The sequence below is a fragment of the Leishmania martiniquensis genome, chromosome 32 (assembly GCF_017916325.1).
Source record: "Leishmania martiniquensis isolate LSCM1 chromosome 32, whole genome shotgun sequence".
Lineage (NCBI taxonomy): Eukaryota > Euglenozoa > Kinetoplastea > Trypanosomatida > Trypanosomatidae > Leishmania > Leishmania martiniquensis.
The window spans coordinates 42,501-59,961 of NC_090167.1; the positions used below are offsets into that span (position 1 = coordinate 42,501).

Sequence of the window (17,461 nt, forward strand, 5' to 3'; positions counted from 1 at the left end):
ATCAATGGGGTACAGACTGAGGTCGACCAGCAGCCCAGCACACGCACCAGCAACCAGCGACTCCATTCGATCGCACTTCACGTCCTGGGCATGAACACCACAGACCCTCTGCACAGCGTATGACGGCAAGAACACCGAGTGAAAAATGCGCCCGAATCGTGAAAAGGCGACGTGTAGCCACACAGCGCAGAGAAGCACACGCACCGACCAACACGCTCCCCTTCGCCACGCCACTAATGTCAAAAAAACCAAAGCAAAGAACGGAGGTTTGACACTGTTGAGAAGCACGGTCGAGAATATTCGAGGAACATGTGAAAAAGACACCCGGGGGTATCCACTGAAATCAATGCATATATAACGTTCGCAGACTCCCTCTTTGTCGTTGCCCAACCAGCACATGCTTGGCCATCAATGACGAAAGCGGCCTCGAACACGTCAGCTCGTGGCTCCCCGGGGGGCTCTCGCGCCTCACTCCATGCGATGGCGCCAAGCAGCCCCTGCCGCCCTCCCCTGCCTATGCCGAGCCACCTCTGGTGGTGGCGGCGGCGTGGGGAGGTGGGCGCAATATATCTGGCGGCGGTTGCCGGTGGCCAAGGCCTGGGCGGAGAGGTGTCGCAGGGACCGGCGACAGCGAACGCGCTTGTGCCGTCCATGTGATGTGCAAAGTGTCTCGGTGAGTCGACCGCATCGCACACGGCCCTCGCTCTGCCCACTGGTGGCAGGGAGCCCGAGGAAGCCATCGCCGAGGTAATGGCACGACGTGGCGGCCGGCACTGATGCGGCCGGGGCGGCCTGCGAGGCGGGGCCCCTGCCGCCATGACGGGGGCGCCGCAGTGCCGTCCTGCCTGTCTGCGATTGTCTCGCACCCACGCGGGGTGAGCCTGTGGCAGGGTAGAGTTCAACTCACAGTGACAGAGTGTGCACGTTAGGAAAGAACATGTACCAGCCAGTGACTTGAAAAAAAAAACTAAAGAGACACGGCTGGAATATATCAGCGGAGCACGTGGTTGCTGCAGTTGCCAGAGTCCCAGTACTTGAGTAGTCCTCTTGAAACAAAGTTAAGCCCTCGAAGGATTCGAGGATGAGCGCTACGTTACACGGTAACCTGCCTGCCTTGGCCACTTTGTTGTCCACCTCTTTTTTTGCTTTCCTTCTTCGACGTGCATGCACTTGGGGCTTTTGCGATCATGCGCGCCGCTTTTTCAGGGCTCATCTGCGCAACGACGGCACGGCCCTTTCATATTTCCCCGCCCCTGCAGCAACAGGGGCCAGCGATGCACCGCAGTGGAAGAAAAGAATGCGAGAAGGCGCCATGAAGCGGTAAAGCACAGTCGCGTTTTTTCTGCTACAGAGGTGATCGACACTTGTCGTGTCCGCCACCTGTGGCAGTGGGGAGCAGAGTGAGGGAGGAAAAAGCAGCAGCTGCAACACTCTGATGGAGCCATACATGCACGCGCACACACACATACAAATACACACATTCGCTTATCCAACACTTCGAAGACGCACGCGAAACTCACGAATGGGTTTCCTGCAGGGCCGTGAACATACATGAGAACTACGAGAGACGCATCTTTGGAGATCCGAGACCACCGCGGACTCTATTAGAGGAAGCAGGGAAAGGAGTGGAAGCAGATGCAGTTGCTCCCTCGTCTGTGCGCTTGTGCATCCGCTCGCGTGGTTGGTGTCTTCCAGTAGAGTTGGATGAAGGCAAAGAGGCGTGCAGCCGTGACGCTGGGTGATTCAAGACGGGTACACGCAGGCGTCGAGGGGCTATCAGATGGAGCATGTGCGTGATGAACTGTCGCTCTGGGTCTTCCCATTCAACTACAGGCCCCGCTGAACGCGCATCGAGTGACGAGCATCCCTCCATCCGCATTTACCTCAGCAGCACCAGCCAAACAAACAGAAGCGCAAAGAACACACAAAAGCGCACGGCGCAGGTTCATCGCCGCACCAAGGCACGTAAACGCCACCGAGGAGCGCACATGCTCGCAGTAAGGAACTGCAAGGAGTCGACTGTTATTTGCTAAAGCGCCCGTGTGAGACTGTCGCAGCGGGCGAAGACGTCTGGGAGCTCATGTCGGAGGCCTCCTCGCCAGAGACGGGTGAGGAGCCGGCAACCCTGTCGCGTCGGACAGCTAGCAGTCGTTGCGGACTGCTAGTGGAGAAGCGAGAAAGCGGATGCGGTGCGGAGCGCGAAGCCGACGAGAAGAATGGTGAGTTGTAAAAATGGCCGCCACCGCCACCACCAGAAACTGGCCCACGCACCTCCGTCCCACTCGACAGGCCCGGGGGCGAGGCGTAACTGATCGGCGTCTGAATTGAGAGACCCGGCGAGGACTGCTCAGCCACCTCCTTGATTTTGTTCGCGATTTGAGCCCGCACAGCGTCGGTGAAAGCCACCACGAAGTTAGGCTGGTTATCTACGACCTTGCACTGCACATCAGCTACGTCAACATTCAGCTCAACGTTTACAGCGCATCCAGGAGCGGTGTTGACACTGAAGGACATGTGGAGCTTGCCATCGGCATGCGTCTTCAGTTTCTCCGGCAATCCGCGGAAACTGTCGCTGTGCTGCGTAAAAGTCGGCGAGTTTGAGCGGGGGGTTTGAGGTGTGTCGGCATCGAGGTTGCTTCCGGCCTTGGAAGCGGACGTCGGCGATACGTGCGAAGCGTGCGCAGAGCCGCTGTGGCTGGATGACTGGCTAACAACAGTTGTGGGTGGGCCGGAACGGTGCAGTAGCGGCGGTGCGGGAATACTCTGTAGGGTTAACGGCAGTGACGGGCCCACGCGCGACGGTGACTCCCCACGAGAGGAAACGCTGCTGACGCCGAGAAGCGGCGAGAACAGGCTGTCGGCCACCCCTCCCACGTTATGGGACCCCGCAGCGACACGTGGGCTGAGGGTGCCTCTGCTGAACGAGCTGTTACGCGCGGGCGACACGACACGCCCAGTGTGGAAAGAGCTGTAGATGCTATCACCGATGGCCCACCTGCCGTGCACCGAGTCCTCCATCTCATCTACAGGCAGCTGCACCATATCCAGGTTTCCTTCCTCGTTGATGCGCAAGTACTGCTGCTGCGGCGGCGCTCCATCCATGTCCAGTCCAAAGGGTAAGACGAAGTTGCCAGCAGACGCCCCCAACGCCGCTTGGCTGTAGTAGAAGTTCTCGTGCACCATGGAATGCTCTGGCGTGAAGACAGGAGACGAATGCTCGGCCGCGCTCGCGCTAAAGCGGCCGCCTCGATAACTGAGAGCGGGGGAAGGGATTGAGAAGGTCCGTGTAAGCGACGGGCTGGTGTCGCCGGTCACAGAGCCCGCCTCCCCTGTGACAGGCTCCGCTGCGGGGCGAGGGGGAATGTCCAGTGAGCACACGAGCAGGGAGCAGAGCTCCAGCGCCGTCGCCGCCGCCACGGTTTCCAACTCTTGCTGGCATGCCATCTCCTCCTCCGGAGGGGTGAGAGTAGGGGCGGTGGAGACGGACTTCTGCAAACCGTCGCTGCCGTTGAAGCTCATGTCGTCGCGGTCCGCCGCAGAGTCTCGCGGACTGGAGAACGTGGACGACTTCCCCGGTGAGCTGAAGCAGCGAAGCACCGCTGAATTTTCCCGGTGGATAGTAAAGAGAGCGCTGGGTGTGCTCGGTGCCGGCGCGAGCCGCGACCCGGTGATCCACGGATGCCTAAGCAATTCATCGGCTTCTGGGCGATTCGCCACGTTCCGTGTGAAGCAGAGCTCCATGAAGTTGAGGAATTCGGCAGAGAACTCATTTTTTGCTTCTGGCGAGGGCAGCACCATGGGAGACTCTGAGGTGGTCGTGAGGTAGAACATGAGAGGTAAATTGCCTTTGACGCCAGAGTGGTACCACGGTAGCAGCCCAGTGCTCAGCTCGAAGAGCGCGCACGCCATGGACCATATGTCTGCCTTGTGATCCGCCTCACCTTTGATGAATTCAGGAGCCATGTACACCGGCGTCCCAATGATGCAGCTCGCTGCTTTGTTCAGCTCCGACACGCGTTTGCTGCAGCCAAAGTCGCACAGCTTCACCTCGCCGCGATGGCTGACGAGGATATTCGCTGGTTTGATGTCTCGGTGGAAAATGCCCTCCTTGTGGATAAAGCGAATGGCACGCAGGACGCTCCGCGCCACGATACGCAATACCGCTTCCGTGAGCGGCCCAAACTTATGCAAGAGGTGAAGAGTCGAGTCACCAGCGAGCAGCTCCATCGTGATACGGCAGACTTGTTGCGATTTGCTGTGCTCGAATAGCGAGTAGCTGACAATGTTCGGGTGATGAAGCGACTTCAGGAGCGCGAACTCCGCCTCAATCGCGTTGAGCGCCTTCACATCGTCCACGCCGGAGATGTCGATCTCTTTGATGGCGACAAGCTCGCCTCGCACCGTGTCGACGCCCGCGTACACCTTCGCAAAACCACCGGCGCCGATAAGAGGGCCCCTGCGAATGTCTAGCGGATGCGCGGCATCGCCTTGGATGATTGTCTTGCCACGCAGCGCAATATGTGCACGTAAAGCATTCATCGCCAAAGGCAGCTCGTTCTGAGCTGGTGAGACAGAGCACACCACCGAGCCCATAGCGCACGACGCGACGACACGATGCACGGCGTGCCCCTCCGCCAACCCGCGAGGTGAGATAGTCGTCCCAAGGAGGCGCGTAGAGCCAAGCAGGGGACTCGCTACGGGAAGAGGCACCGACGGGTTCGAGAGGGCGTACGAGGAGGCGGCCGTAAGCACCCCGCTGGCATACAGATCAGTATGCCAGAAGGAGTAGCGCCCACCTGTCCCCCCAAAAGTGCTGAAAAGGCTGCTTTGCGGTTCGTGAGTCGTCGAATGTCCGAGATGCGGCCTTTCGGTGTCCGGCCCAACACTGCTGCCGCGACCTTGCCGTCCATGCAGGAGAGTGCTGCGATATAGCTGTCCGATGCTGCCGTCCCGCTGTCGCGAGCCGGATGCACTGGCGAGGAAGCGACTGGAGTTGAAAAGGCGGAATGAACGGCCCCATTCCTGCGGGCTGCTGCTACCCATGGGAGAGACAGATACGCTGGTGTTGCTCATGGTGCGGCTGGGTGAGTCACGCAGGTTCGCGCTGTATGTACCGCTGTCATCGCGTTCCGGATGGTAGCTCTCCGTTTGGTTTACCTTGAGTGTATGCGTGCTGCACGAGCTGGAAGTTGAGTGCTCACTGCTTGCATCACGTCGCCCCGTCGCCAGCGACCACTGCGGCCGACCAAAGCGCCCAGTCATCGTCTTTGACTCGGGTGGTGGCCCGGCGGTGGATGTACTGCTTCCCATGTAGTCATCATCCTGGTCGGCAGTGCTGACAGGCGAGCTGCCTGAACGCGGCGATGAAGACTGCGAAAGCACTCTGCCGTCTCTGCGCATTGCCTTTTGTGCGCACTGTCCGACTAATGTAGGACTCGAGGAGATGGACGCACCGGCAGCGCACGGTGCGTTTCGTCACACACGGCGGAGGATGAGAGAAGAGTGAATGCCCACACGCAGACGAAACGAAAAAAGAGAACTCAAAAGGGGGGCTGTAGGCAATACTAAAACGGCAGAGAAGAGCGAAACGAAAAGACTCGCCAGTGTGAAACGAAGCGCTGAGAGGGAGAAGGGATCTCATGAAGGCGTTAGGGCATAGAGGGCAACCGACGTGCAGAGATTCCCCTCAGCTGCCGCGCCGCTGGTTTCGGTTTTCTTTGCGAGTGCGCGCAAGTGGATGCCCGGTCTTATCTCTCGAGGAGCGACACTGATTTCTGTATCGGCGCAAGCCTTCCTCAGCGTTCGAATGTGGTAAGACAGCGGCAAAGCGCCACAAAGGCTCGACCTCTGTCTAGCGATTCACAGCAAAGGGAAGGAGAGGGAAAGGCACGCACTACACAAGCCTAAAAAAAGACGAGTGCGAATCCGCGAGTCAGCTTTCCCAACAGCGAGTTCGAAAGTCTTTTACACGACGGAGATAAGAAGCCCTCAAACGCATACCAAAAAAGGGGGACTAATGCAATAGAGTTTACCGCTCTTCGACGGTGCAGACAGATGAGAAGGTGACGCGGCAATGAGGTTGTCAGTCGGTGGTGTTCAGGATCGGGTAGAGGAGGAGAGCGAGGAGTAGGGGAAGCTTTGGCAATGCTGTCAGAAAAAGACGAGGCCACCAAGGCGCACGTCACGATACGCGAGATACCACACGACGAGGAAGACGACCAGAGTGAGAGACAGAAGAGACGCGGGGGCCACGAACCAAATCAATATGCGAGAAAGACAGGACGCCAACTTTCTGGCGCACACAGGCACACTCACAGGCGATGAGAAAGACCCTCGGTGGCTCGAGAAGGCCCGAGCGTAGAGAGGACACACACCCACACAAGGAGTGATGCACAGTCGCAGTACGTTCGCGAAAAAGAAAAAGAAGAAAGCGGCGCAAGTGAGCACACGCGATGTTTGCGAAGTAGAGAGTACCAGGAGACGAGTAAAGAGAACGCGCGTGCGTCACGAACTCAGCGAGGGAGCAAAGCACGGACGGCCGCTGACGGCAGTGCCCTACGCTACATCCAGGGGAACGGAGAAAGGTGAAAATCGACACCTTTTGCGACAGGGCGCGGTGAAGCGCTGCAGTGAACGAGATCGGGGAGGGAGAAGAGACCCCATATGATCAGATGAGGGCCGAAGGAGTTGCAGCAGACGAAAAGGTACGGAGACGAGATGGTCTGATGGAGCGCAAGAGCGGTGAAGGGTAACAGCAATGTTCCTCACGGGATACAGATACGCGGCCGCACGCGTACGCTTCCCGAGATCTTGTCGAACATCGTTACCTTGCGTGAGGAGACGCTCACACAGTCGGTTGAACGCAAACAAACGTTGGTCCGCCGTTCTCGAGCATCGATCAATGATTCTACCAGCCGCTACAGGGCAACCAGCTTGCCTCATAGTCCACGTGCGCTAAGATGACCTAATGCCCCACGGCGTCTTGCACTGTGAGCATGCTAGTGCCTCTCCCACTTTCGCTGAAAGGTGACCCCCCCCGCTAAGAAGATTAATAATGCAGTTTCTTTATCGATCTCTCTCACCATGGGTGGCACACAGCAAAGACGGTTTCAAATCCTCCCACTCAGAGGCCCACCCCGCGTGGGTGCGAGACAATCGCAGACAGGCAGGACGGCACTGCGGCGCCCCCGTCATGGCGGCAGGGGCCCCGCCTCGCAGGCCGCCCCGGCCGCATCAGTGCCGGCCGCCACGTCGTGCCATTACCTCGGCGATGGCTTCCTCGGGCTCCCTGCCACCAGTGGGCAGAGCGAGGGCCGTGTGCGATGCGGTCGACTCACCGAGACACTTTGCACATCACATGGACGGCACAAGCGCGTTCGCTGTCGCCGGTCCCTGCGACACCTCTCCGCCCAGGCCTTGGCCACCGGCAACCGCCGCCAGATATATTGCGCCCACCTCCCCACGCCGCCGCCACCACCAGAGGTGGCTCGGCATAGGCAGGGGAAGGCGGCAGGGGCTGCTTGGCGCCATCGCATGGAGTGAGGCGCGAGAGCCCCCCGGGGAGCCACGAGCTGTGGAGAGTCCTATTTTCCACCTGCCGTGTAGAGAATGCCAAAGGAACCAAAAAATGGGACGGAGAGACATTTAGTTGCGGCGCACCCGAACCTATTTGATTAGCGAAGAGAGGAGCGGAAAGCAGAGAGTGAAGGCAAGCACTGGCCTTGCCTGCCTCGCAGCATGCGCTCATTCCCTGACCAGCGCGGCCGCACGTGCATATTGAACAGAAACACGGTCGCAAGGTACTTTGAGGAAGGGCACAACAGCTGTCCTAAGCAAGTCCATCTTCAGGGCGGAGAAAGGGAAGCTGCATGTACAACGGCTCAAGCTCCTCTTCCGTCAAGACGTGATCTAGGCCGCAAAGCTGCAAGAGCTCCTTCTGAGATCCGGTGCTAAGCGCGAGAGACGCAAGCAGGGCGCACGTCAGGTCACGCAGTGGCTCGATGAGGAGAAAGTCTGCCAGCATTGCAACTTCCAAGAGTCGATCCATCGCTTGTGGACCTCTCTTCGCGAGTGCGCGGCACAGTGCCGACGAAGAGGTCGATTCGCCCGCTATGCCCGGAAGGAAGCAGTCCTCCAACAGGTACCTCATCTCCCAAGTGTGCACCAGCTCTTCCAGTGGGGCGCGCAGGGGCTTGCTGAGGAGAGTTGGCACACGCGTTTGGACAAGCTCCAGGTAGCGAAACACGCACTCGCACCCCTCGCGCGTCGCATGCGGCAGTACTACAGGCGGAATGAGCCCCTGCAACGGATCTGTCTTGCGCTTCAAGTCCACGGCGACCGAGTCTAAAAGGGAGTCGAGCAGGCGGCACAGACGCGCACCGCGGATATGCAACGCAAAATCATTGCGACTCACTGCCTTGTCTGCACCACGGCACTGCGCCACAACACGGATGTACTCGTTCCCTGGCAGGCGCTCCCGTTCCCCCGCATCGAGGAACACAAACAGCGGCGCCTTGCCGGAGAGATCGCGCGCCGTAGCCACCGGCATTCGCCTCAAAAGGTCTCGGAAAAGAAAGAGCTGAGCAGTGCACAGCGGTGCAAAGGAAAGCAACAGGGATGTTACTTAAGTACTGCTCGCGGAGTACGCGTGTTGGATGACGGAGGCGGCCGCACGGCAGGTCAAGTGCTCCTAAAGAATCAGCGAAAGTCCGTCCTTGACCGACGCCGGAGATGTACGTTGGGGCTGCTGACTCGGGGCTCTGTGTATGCCGCTCTGCTACACGTGTCGGAGGACTCTGAACTGCGACTGAGGCGCTGAGAAGGGTCAGAAACAAATAGGAACAAAATATATGAAGCGCCACGTCGAGTATTTGAGAAACGCGCCAGCACAGTGCGATTAAAGAAGTAAAAGGAAAGATAAAGAGGGGAGGGAGTCACAGGTAGCTGACTACCTGGAGGAGGGCCGCAGGCCAATGTCAGCACAAACAGGCGGTGCACAGCTCTTCGAGAAGCGCACTGTTTTCTCGCCTCATCCGCCAGATGATGACGCTGTGGCCTCACTCAAAACAAAGAGAATTGTAACGGTGCTCTCTCTCCCTGCAATGCCTCAATTCAGCGCTATGGAACTTCGCCTTTTGTTTCTCGCGACCACCACCCTCTAAAGTGCCCCTCTCCTCCCTCACGTCAACCCAAACACACCCAAGATGCACACAGAGAGGGGAAGGGTAAGGTGAGATGAGCTGAGCCGAGGAACGCGCGTATGCACTGGAAAGAGGGCGGTATTGCTCGTGCCTCCTCTCACGTAATATCGGTTGATGCTTCGCGAGAAACACGACGCAGAAACCAAGCCTATGCAGCATTTGGCAGACAAGAGAAAAGAAGCACAAAAAAAGAAGCGCAACACGCACAGAGGCCGTCCATCTCACCGCACACACGTTGCGCGCAAAGAAGCCTCCGAAAGACTTGAGAGCCTGCAGGCAAGACACTTGTGCCCACCCTCTCGTTCCCTGAAACACACAAGCCGAGCTGAGAGTCGTGCGCATTCGCCGTGCCCTTCTCTCCCCTATATCGCCCTGGGCTGAGCGAAGATGACACCTGTGCAGCATGCAGAGCAATACGACAGGAGCAGCGTGAAGCAAGTCACTTCCTCAGCAAAAAAAAAAGCACCGAACGTCGCGGTCTGCGCACGCTGCACCTGAGTGCTTACACTCGCTCTCCCAACCCCTCCCCCTTCCACCATCTATCAGCCACAGTGGAGTGCCCTTCATTGTACTCCGCGCAGCGCTTGTTCGAGAAAAGAATTTGAGGCAACAGCCAAAGGTGTAGAGAAAAAAAACTGTACAGACGTCCCGCTAAATGGCAATGAACGAAAATCTAACTACCGCGATGAAAATCAAAACGTCTCTGCACGGTACTCCGCTTCTCCCCCCGCTTCAGCCATTAACTCCTCTGTCACTTCTTCGCTGCTCTAGAGAGGACTTGCAGCAACGACGCGGCCGCACGGCGGACCGAATCAGTCGATGCCCGCTCTGACAGTGACGTCACAAGCGCGACGCCATTGTTTTGCACAAAGTAGCTGGAAGCGGCTGGCAGGCAGCAGACGTTCTTCATCGCCAGGGCCGCCTCCTTTGCGCAATCATCCGACCCGTGCTCGATCACATGGAGCAGGGCAGACCCGAAAGCGCACCTCTTGTCAGTCATCGCCTCGAAGCAAACGCGCACATTTTCGTCGTTGTTGACGGTACAGTTTCGGATTGTGAGAAGTGCATTGAGAACTGCGTATGTTTGTGGCGACACATCCGCCTTTCCACCTTGACTGCACGCGCGGCCTTGCGGAAACTCAGCGACAGCCTTGTCGGCGACGAGCTGGATGAGCGCAGAGAGTCCGCCGTGGGTGCGGACGGCATCACGGTTCTCGTTGTTGTTGACGGTGAGCGACGAGAGAGCGCCGGCGGCCTGCTCGAGCACGACGGAAGGCTGTTGCGGAGAGAGAATCAGCATGCACATGAGCTCCAGCCCTCCCTGCACACGTGGCGTCTCCTTGTCATCTCGGGAAAGGTGCCAGAGCGCCGACGCCACCGTCTCCTTCAGCTGCGTCGACGGCTCCTGGAAGCGACTGTTCTTGTGTGCGGTACCGTGCGCTTGGAACACCGTTGCGGAGGCGAAGCAGTCCAATACGACAGCCACCAGGCACCGTGTAAAGCCTGCCACCACCATGGCTGGCCTGTTTTCCGCAACGGTGCTACAGTTGCGCAGCACACCTATGAGTTTCTCCTTCACGTTCATTGGGACCACCAAAGACGGCGTTGCGAACTGCAGCTTTTCGATGGCCGCGGCGCTGTATGCCGCCTGAAACGCTTCAACGCCCAGCCTGCCCGTGGCGGTCGGCATACGGAGCGGCGCAAGCAGGTTTGTGTTCTTCCCAGATGCCTTGCTGCCGCCTGCGATGCTAGGCGACGACATCTCGAGAATGCTTGTGAAAGCCTCTATACCTCCGGCGTACCGCACCGTGTGCTTGATCTCGGGCGACGTTGTCAAAATCCATAGCGTGGAGACGAACTTGTCGACCGTCGAGGGAGACGGCGGCGACGGTACCTTGTCCGCGCCGTCCCTCCTGTTGGCACCCAAGTAGGCCTCTTTCACCTTTGCGACAAGCAGCTCGACGCCGCCGCACTCGCGAACGACGGGCTTGTTCTGGTCGTTGATGGCGCAATTGCGCAGCGTTCCAGCGACGTTGTCGATGATCTTCTCGCTGGACAGCATGGCGGCCTTGGCGGCGGTGCCACTGGACGACTCGATTGGTTTGCGGTGGTTGAGGAGAGAGAGAAGCACAGGTATGCCTCCAGCCTTGCGGAGGATGGGGCGGGCCTCTGCAGTCGCGGAGCAGTTCCATAGCGTGCCGGATGCGTTTTCAACGACTGCAACGCTGTTCGACGAGGACATCACCTCTACTAAGACTGGCACACCGCCGTACTCAATGATCTGCGTCTTGTTCTCCGCCTCGACGCTGAGATTCCAGAGCGCACCCGCCGCGTTCTCCCGTACAAACTCGTACGCACTTTTGTCCATGGCGGTCGAACTTGGCCTTCGAAGCAACTCGAGAAGCGCTGGGATAGCGCCCAGCTCACGCAGATGCTTGCGGTTGTCAGCGTTCGACGCGCAGTTCCACACGGCACCAGCCATTTTCGTCTTGATCGAGTCGGATGGGTGGCGCAGCGTCGCCGTGATTTTCTCCAGCCCGCCTATCTCGCGTATTTCCTTTTTGGAAGCGTCTTCTCGTGTTATGTAGCCGATCACCATGGAGACGTTCTCAAGTATGGGAAGGGAGTCCGTGTAGAGGAGGTCAAGCACTGCTCGCAAACCGCCCAGCTGGCGCACCTGCGCTCGAATCGATTCCTCCTCATTGGCTCTGCGCTCTACTTTCTCGTCCTTGGTGAGAAGCCCCCACAGAAAAATCAGCGCCCGCTCCAGCACGGCCTCAGAGGTGCTCACGACGACGATGTTTACCAACGGCTCCAGCCCGTTCGAGGTGAGAAACTCTTTGCGTGCGAAATTACTCAGCGTGTTCGAAGCAACCGTGTTGATGAGAGCGTGTGTCTCACATACAAGCGGTGCCAGGAACTCTAATACCTCGCACTTCACGTCATCATTCACGCTGTTTAGCAGGTTGGTGAGGATCGGCACCGCATGGCCGTCCCGGACAAGGGTATCGATTACCGTGAAGAGATTGTCGTTACTGCTACACTGGCGAGGAACGGGGGAAGACTGGAGAGCATATCCAAGCAAGCGCAGCTCCGCCAGCTGCACCGGGGGCCGTGGCTCACTGAGGTGGCCCAGCACCGCCATCATCACGGCCAGCACGTCAGGGTAGCTTTGGGCCGCCATCCAGTTACTATTTTTCCCGAGGTATTGCTGCGTGTAGCCCGCGATGGCGTTCATCAGCACGTTTTCCTTCACCTCTGGCAGGCGGAGCAGTGCAAGAAGACCGTCTGACGTGAGCGCTGCGTGGCCCGACCGGGGCGACGACACAGACACCCCGTTCTTTGGCGATCCACTACCGTCACTCTCAAAGGCGTGCGTCGGCTTGGGCGGGCGGGAGGTTGGGGAGTTGGTCATAGGCGCTGGCTCCGGTGCCGCCTTGTTGGGGTGTTCCTCATCCTCCTCCTCAGCACCGCGCTTCCTCATATCCGGTGAGCCGGGCAATGCAGCGGGCATGATCATGCCGTCGGCGTCTACGAGGCTCGGCACCTCCCCTGCCAGGTAAAGGTTGAGGGCGACTTTGCACAGTTTTTTCTGCTGAGAGACTTCTTGCAGGCGGCGCTCCTGCGTTCGCATTTGTGCCTCGACACGGGTCATCTCCGCACGCAGCTTGTCATACGTGATGGAGATCGTCTCCTTGGACGCGTTCAGCTTTTCCTCCTCCTTGGCGAGCTCAGCTGAGCGCTGCGCGAGAACATTCCCAAGGTCCTCTGTTTGCCTCTCGACAACCAGGGAGCGAATATCGCGTGCAAAATTTGCCAATGGGCATGCCGCTGCCTCCTCTGAACTGGAGAGAACCCCCAGTAGCGAGGCTATGTCACACACCACCGCGTTCATTCGGAAGGAGCTGGACAACGAGTGCAGGCAAGCGCGCACGTACACCGCAGCTTTCCCCAAAGCGGAAAGAAGGGATGCCGCAAAAAGCAGGACGTATGCGCGTTCTCTCGAGACTGCGCCGTCCGCCCACCCTCTCTCCCTCTCTCTCCCTTCCCTCTAACCTGTATCGGTGACGCTATTCGGATATCCGCGCACCCACAGAAGAGGGGAAGAGAAGACGAGTTCCAGCACCTGAGGCCCTTAGCGCGGGCGGTACGTCGCCTCTAAATGAGCAATGACGAGGGAGGGAAAAAGGGCAGAGAGAGAGACGTGGAAAGAATTTAGATGAAGAGAGTGGTCGATGTGGTGCACGGCAAGCCCAAGCACGCGACCGAGGTGTATTTAAGTGTCAGTGCCTCTGTGGGGAGAGGGGGGAGGGGTAATGCGTTCAGACCAGTCGGAGAAAAAATAGCAGAGAAAGGCAAGAAGAGAAGAGAATACGTCCGCTCCACACTGCAGCATCGCAGAGTCGAAAGCCAAAAGAAGAGAGAAACGAGCAGTGAGACATGCAGCTCGGGGAGGGGGAGGGGAAGCCGTGTCACCGATGCATGGCACCGGCAGTGTGTTCACTGGCATGGTTCCTCTCAAAGTCTTCTTTTTGGAGGCCTCTCTCCCCTCCCGGTGCCCCACAAAAAAGTCCACACTGACAACTACGAGGGGAGGCGGTGGCTGCCCCGAGAGCATGTGAGTGTAACCAGCACACGACGTGCGCACCTAAACTAGCCGCGTCCCCCACCGCCAAAGCGGACGCGCGACAGAGCAGCGCGGAGGTGACGCCGAATGTTCCCTGTGCATGTGTGTGTGATGGCTTACTCGGAATCGGGCACATCATTACTGAGGGAGAACATGGAGCGAAACATTCGCAAGGAGTATGAAAGCGTAACAATGTGCCCCATCGGTTGTGCTTATGCAATTATACGATTCGCACCCGCCTACACATACGAAGGCGTCCCCGCAGAGAAAAGAAGAGATGACTGAAAAAGCACATTGGCAGCGGATACGGAACAGCCAACACCATCACGCCAGCCGTCAGGACGTCACACCTCAGCGATTGCTCACCTACCCGTATCGTGTCTCTCGCTCTCCGTCGGTGAACGGAGACCCACAGCTCAGCTCTGCGGCTCGAGGAACACAGACAGTGGCGGGCCTATGCTACTCCCTGTCTCGGTGCAGCAGCAGGGAGACTAGTGAAGAAGTGAGAAGAGCAGGGGGTGAAGGATACAGACAGGGCCGCGGCTATGCCGTGCGAGTAGGGTTCGCTTCGGTCTTCCGGCGCTTTGTTTTCGTTTTGGGCTTGCGGAGTGAGAGGTCGAGGGGCAGAAGCGACTGTCCCTGGCGCACCTCCACTCGTGGCTGAACGCCCTCTTTGAATGAAAGCGCCGACGTCCACTCAGGTCCCATCGGCTGACGCATGGAGCGGGCGAATTCTTGCGGGTTGGAAAAAGGCCGGGGCACCATGTGAAGGGTCATGCGATCCGGCACCAGCTCGACACCGTCGTGATTGATGATGACGTGCTCCAGTGCGGCATCAGCGCGGCTCTTGAGCAAAAATGACTTCTCAATCTGCCGCTGCGTCGCCTGGTGCAGCACAGCCTCCTGATGACGCTTGTTGAGTTCCGGGTCATCGCCGCCCCATTCGCCCCAGCCAGGGAGGCTTTGATTTTTGTCCTCCGGTCGCATGATCGTCTCGACTTGTGACTCCTTTTCCTTCACAAAGTCCTCGTCCACGTCGTCTTGGGCGAAGGCGCGGGAGATGAGATATTCTTGGTGCAGTCGCAGGTCTTCCTCAGGGACGACCGTCGAGTCCTCCGCTGTGCTGGCCGACGGCGCCGTTCCCGCGACTGCCGCGTCATCATGGAGGCGCGCACGCTTCTTGGGCAGGATAATGACGCGGGTGGAGGTTGCCTTTTTCTCTGCCGACCCGCGCCCCTGCTGAGCGTTACAGCGGGCACCAGCGAACTCAGATGCCGGATGAGCGGATGCCGCCGACGGCTTTGTCCTGTGCGTTTCGGGGTTCCACCCCCTCGACCGTTCAATGCTGTCGCCCGCTTCCACTGGAGACGACTTTCCGCCCTCTTCCGCCGATGAAACGGACACGGCAGCATCGGCCTCGGCGCTCTCCGACTCGTTGCTGGACGACTCAGCATCGTCGCTGGCCTCAATGAGGATTCCCCCCTGCCTCCGCAGCTGCACCTGCTCCACAGTGGCAGACCTCTTGCCTCGGTTGAATACAACGCGACCTGCCGCGGCAGACGGCAGTGTCACACTGCTCGAAGGGTTCCTTGCAGCACCTGAGACATCCCCAGCCGTCCCCCCCTCCCCCTCTTTGCCGGCGCGCTCCTCCCGCTGGTGCGCCTCAATGTCGCGCCGCAATGCCTCGAGTTGATCGACGTACTCCTTTTCCTCACGCTCACGCGCATTCTTCATGAACTTCATTTCTCGCAACTCCGCACGCGCTCTTGATATCGGGCTCTCCTTCATCCCCGCCGAAGCGTTTTCGTCGTCTTCCAGTGCATCGAGACCGCTCCAGAGGATGCTCTTCACGTCTCGCCGGCTCAGCGGCGCCCCACCAGATGCGGTGACCTTTTCCATGAGCGCGTCCACGGCACGCTCCTCCTCGCTCGAGGCCTCGCTCTCGTTGTCGCCAGCCATGTACCGCTCGTAGTTCTCCTCACCGGCATCCTGCTCCATTTTCTGCATGAGTCGCTGGTGTGTCGCGTGCTGGTCGTTGATGGCGTCTTTTGTGTTGTCGTCAAACTGCGCGAACCGCTTTGCGTGCTTCACCCAGGCACTTGTGTTCTTATGTTTCTGGGTGACACGCTCCTCAATGCGCGCCTTGAGCAGGCGCTCCGCCAGTCGCTGGCGAGCCAACTCAGGGTGCAGCAGCTCAAATGCCTTCTGATGGCGCTCCCTCTCGCGCTCCTTCTCCTTGCGCAAAATGCGCCGGTAAGTTTTGCTTTTGATCCGGTTAAGGCGCTTCCGGCGGCTGTTCTCGTACGCCAGCATGGCCTTCAGCTTGGCCACGTACCCGCGAGTGGGGGCCTCGACGTCCTCGGCGCCGCGTGACGGCGCCGAAGCGGCAGCACCGTCGTCGAAGCTCACCCAGTTACCGATGGAGTTTGGCGTGTCGGCCCCGTCGCTGACGTGGCGACGAGAAAGGCCCGCTTTGGAGAGCAGCGCATCCATCTTGCTGCCAAAGCGATATGCGGAAGAGTTGAGCTGGGCCGGTGCGACTGCCCGGTCAGCGCGGAACTGCGCGTCGGCGGCGGCGACGATGCCGCCGACAGAGGAGGCGACTGGGGTGCTGTCTGGGAGATGCATGGGAAGTTGTATGTGCTTGGCCGAGTCCAGTTCCTTCAGCAGTGGCTTATAACGCTCCATTCCCTCATCGACAATGGCGCGCACCTCTTTGCGCGTGAGGCGGTCCTTCGTCAGGTCATCCACGTCTACCGCAATGAGGTTGCGCTTACTCTGAAGGGATCTCTGGAGGCGGTCCTTCACCGCCTCCACGCAGCGATCAGAGGACGCCTCCTTCTGTCGCATTATGCGCTGCATCGCGCCCGTGTAAGAAGCCGCCCCACCGCTTGCCGAGGCATCGGTGAGGCCGAAGACGGACTCTGGCTCGTCGGTAAGCAGCGACGCGCGACGCTTTTTGACCACTTTGGCGCCCGTCTCTGTCACTCGTGTTGCTTTCTTTGCTTTCATTCGCTTTTTCTTCTCTGCCTTCAGGCTCATGTCGAGCATATCGCTGAGGTCGATGTAGTCCTCATCATCACCGCTGCTGTGGCCGTCTTTGTGGCAGCTGTCGAGGCCATCATCAGCGCCCACCGCTGTGTTTCGGCGGTCTTTCGTCTTTGAGCGCTTGCGGGTGGGCATGGCACTCTCAGATTTGCCCACCACGGCGAGGCCGTCTTCTAAGAGCGCGTCGTCGTCGTCACAGTCGCGTAAGCCGGAGTTGCTCGACGGGCGCGCGGATGACGTTTTCCTGGACAGCTTGGGCTTGGTCGCCGCCTTATCGGAGAAGAAGTCCCCATATAATTGCTCGTCTTCGCTATTAAAGGCGAGGTCGTCGTCGATGTCCTCGTCCAATTCAGGGGGGATTAGCGGGTTGTTCAGCATTAGCTTACCGGACTGCTGCCTCTCCCCATCATCGCCTCGGCGACGCGCACCTTTACTGCCCTTGCGAAGGGCCTTCTTGCCTCCCTTCGCCACCTCGCTGCGGCGAACCATCTCGATAGTCAAGAGAGCGGCTATAGGAGACCGGGGCGGAGGCAATCACGCGAAAAAATCTTGCTGTGGACTCGATCAAAGACGCAGCCCGTCCTCG

The 17,461-nt window shown here is 59.0% G+C and overlaps 5 protein-coding genes across 5 annotated transcripts in view; all 5 read right to left on the reverse strand.

Moving 5' to 3' along the window:
* Positions 1 to 66, reverse strand: part of LSCM1_01648 (uncharacterized protein) — a gene marked incomplete at both ends in the record, with an annotated part of 936 nt that extends 870 nt beyond the window's left edge. The window contains one exon of the mRNA XM_067319248.1: positions 1 to 66. This exon is cut by the window's left edge and continues 870 nt beyond it. Within this exon, the coding sequence (XP_067175797.1) occupies positions 1 to 66 (66 nt within the window).
* A 1,956-nt stretch (positions 67 to 2,022) lies between these two features.
* Positions 2,023 to 5,400, reverse strand: LSCM1_01649 (uncharacterized protein; the record flags this gene model as incomplete). The annotated part of the gene is made up of 1 exon (XM_067319249.1): positions 2,023 to 5,400. The coding sequence occupies one exon, from the start codon at positions 5,398 to 5,400 to the stop codon at positions 2,023 to 2,025; it is 3,378 nt and encodes a 1,125-aa protein (XP_067175798.1).
* Positions 5,401 to 7,828: 2,428 nt separating this feature from the next.
* On the reverse strand, positions 7,829 to 8,548 carry LSCM1_01650 (uncharacterized protein; the record flags this gene model as incomplete). Its single annotated transcript, XM_067319250.1, has 1 exon — positions 7,829 to 8,548. The coding sequence occupies one exon, from the start codon at positions 8,546 to 8,548 to the stop codon at positions 7,829 to 7,831; it is 720 nt and encodes a 239-aa protein (XP_067175799.1).
* Positions 8,549 to 9,951: 1,403 nt separating this feature from the next.
* Positions 9,952 to 13,095, reverse strand: LSCM1_01651 (uncharacterized protein; the record flags this gene model as incomplete). Its single annotated transcript, XM_067319251.1, has 1 exon — positions 9,952 to 13,095. One exon carries the CDS (start codon positions 13,093 to 13,095, stop codon positions 9,952 to 9,954), a length of 3,144 nt encoding a protein of 1,047 aa, XP_067175800.1.
* A 1,275-nt stretch (positions 13,096 to 14,370) lies between these two features.
* LSCM1_01652 (uncharacterized protein) lies at positions 14,371 to 17,364 on the reverse strand (the record flags this gene model as incomplete). The annotated part of the gene is made up of 1 exon (XM_067319252.1): positions 14,371 to 17,364. The coding sequence occupies one exon, from the start codon at positions 17,362 to 17,364 to the stop codon at positions 14,371 to 14,373; it is 2,994 nt and encodes a 997-aa protein (XP_067175801.1).
* Between the last annotated feature and the right edge of the window lie 97 nt (positions 17,365 to 17,461).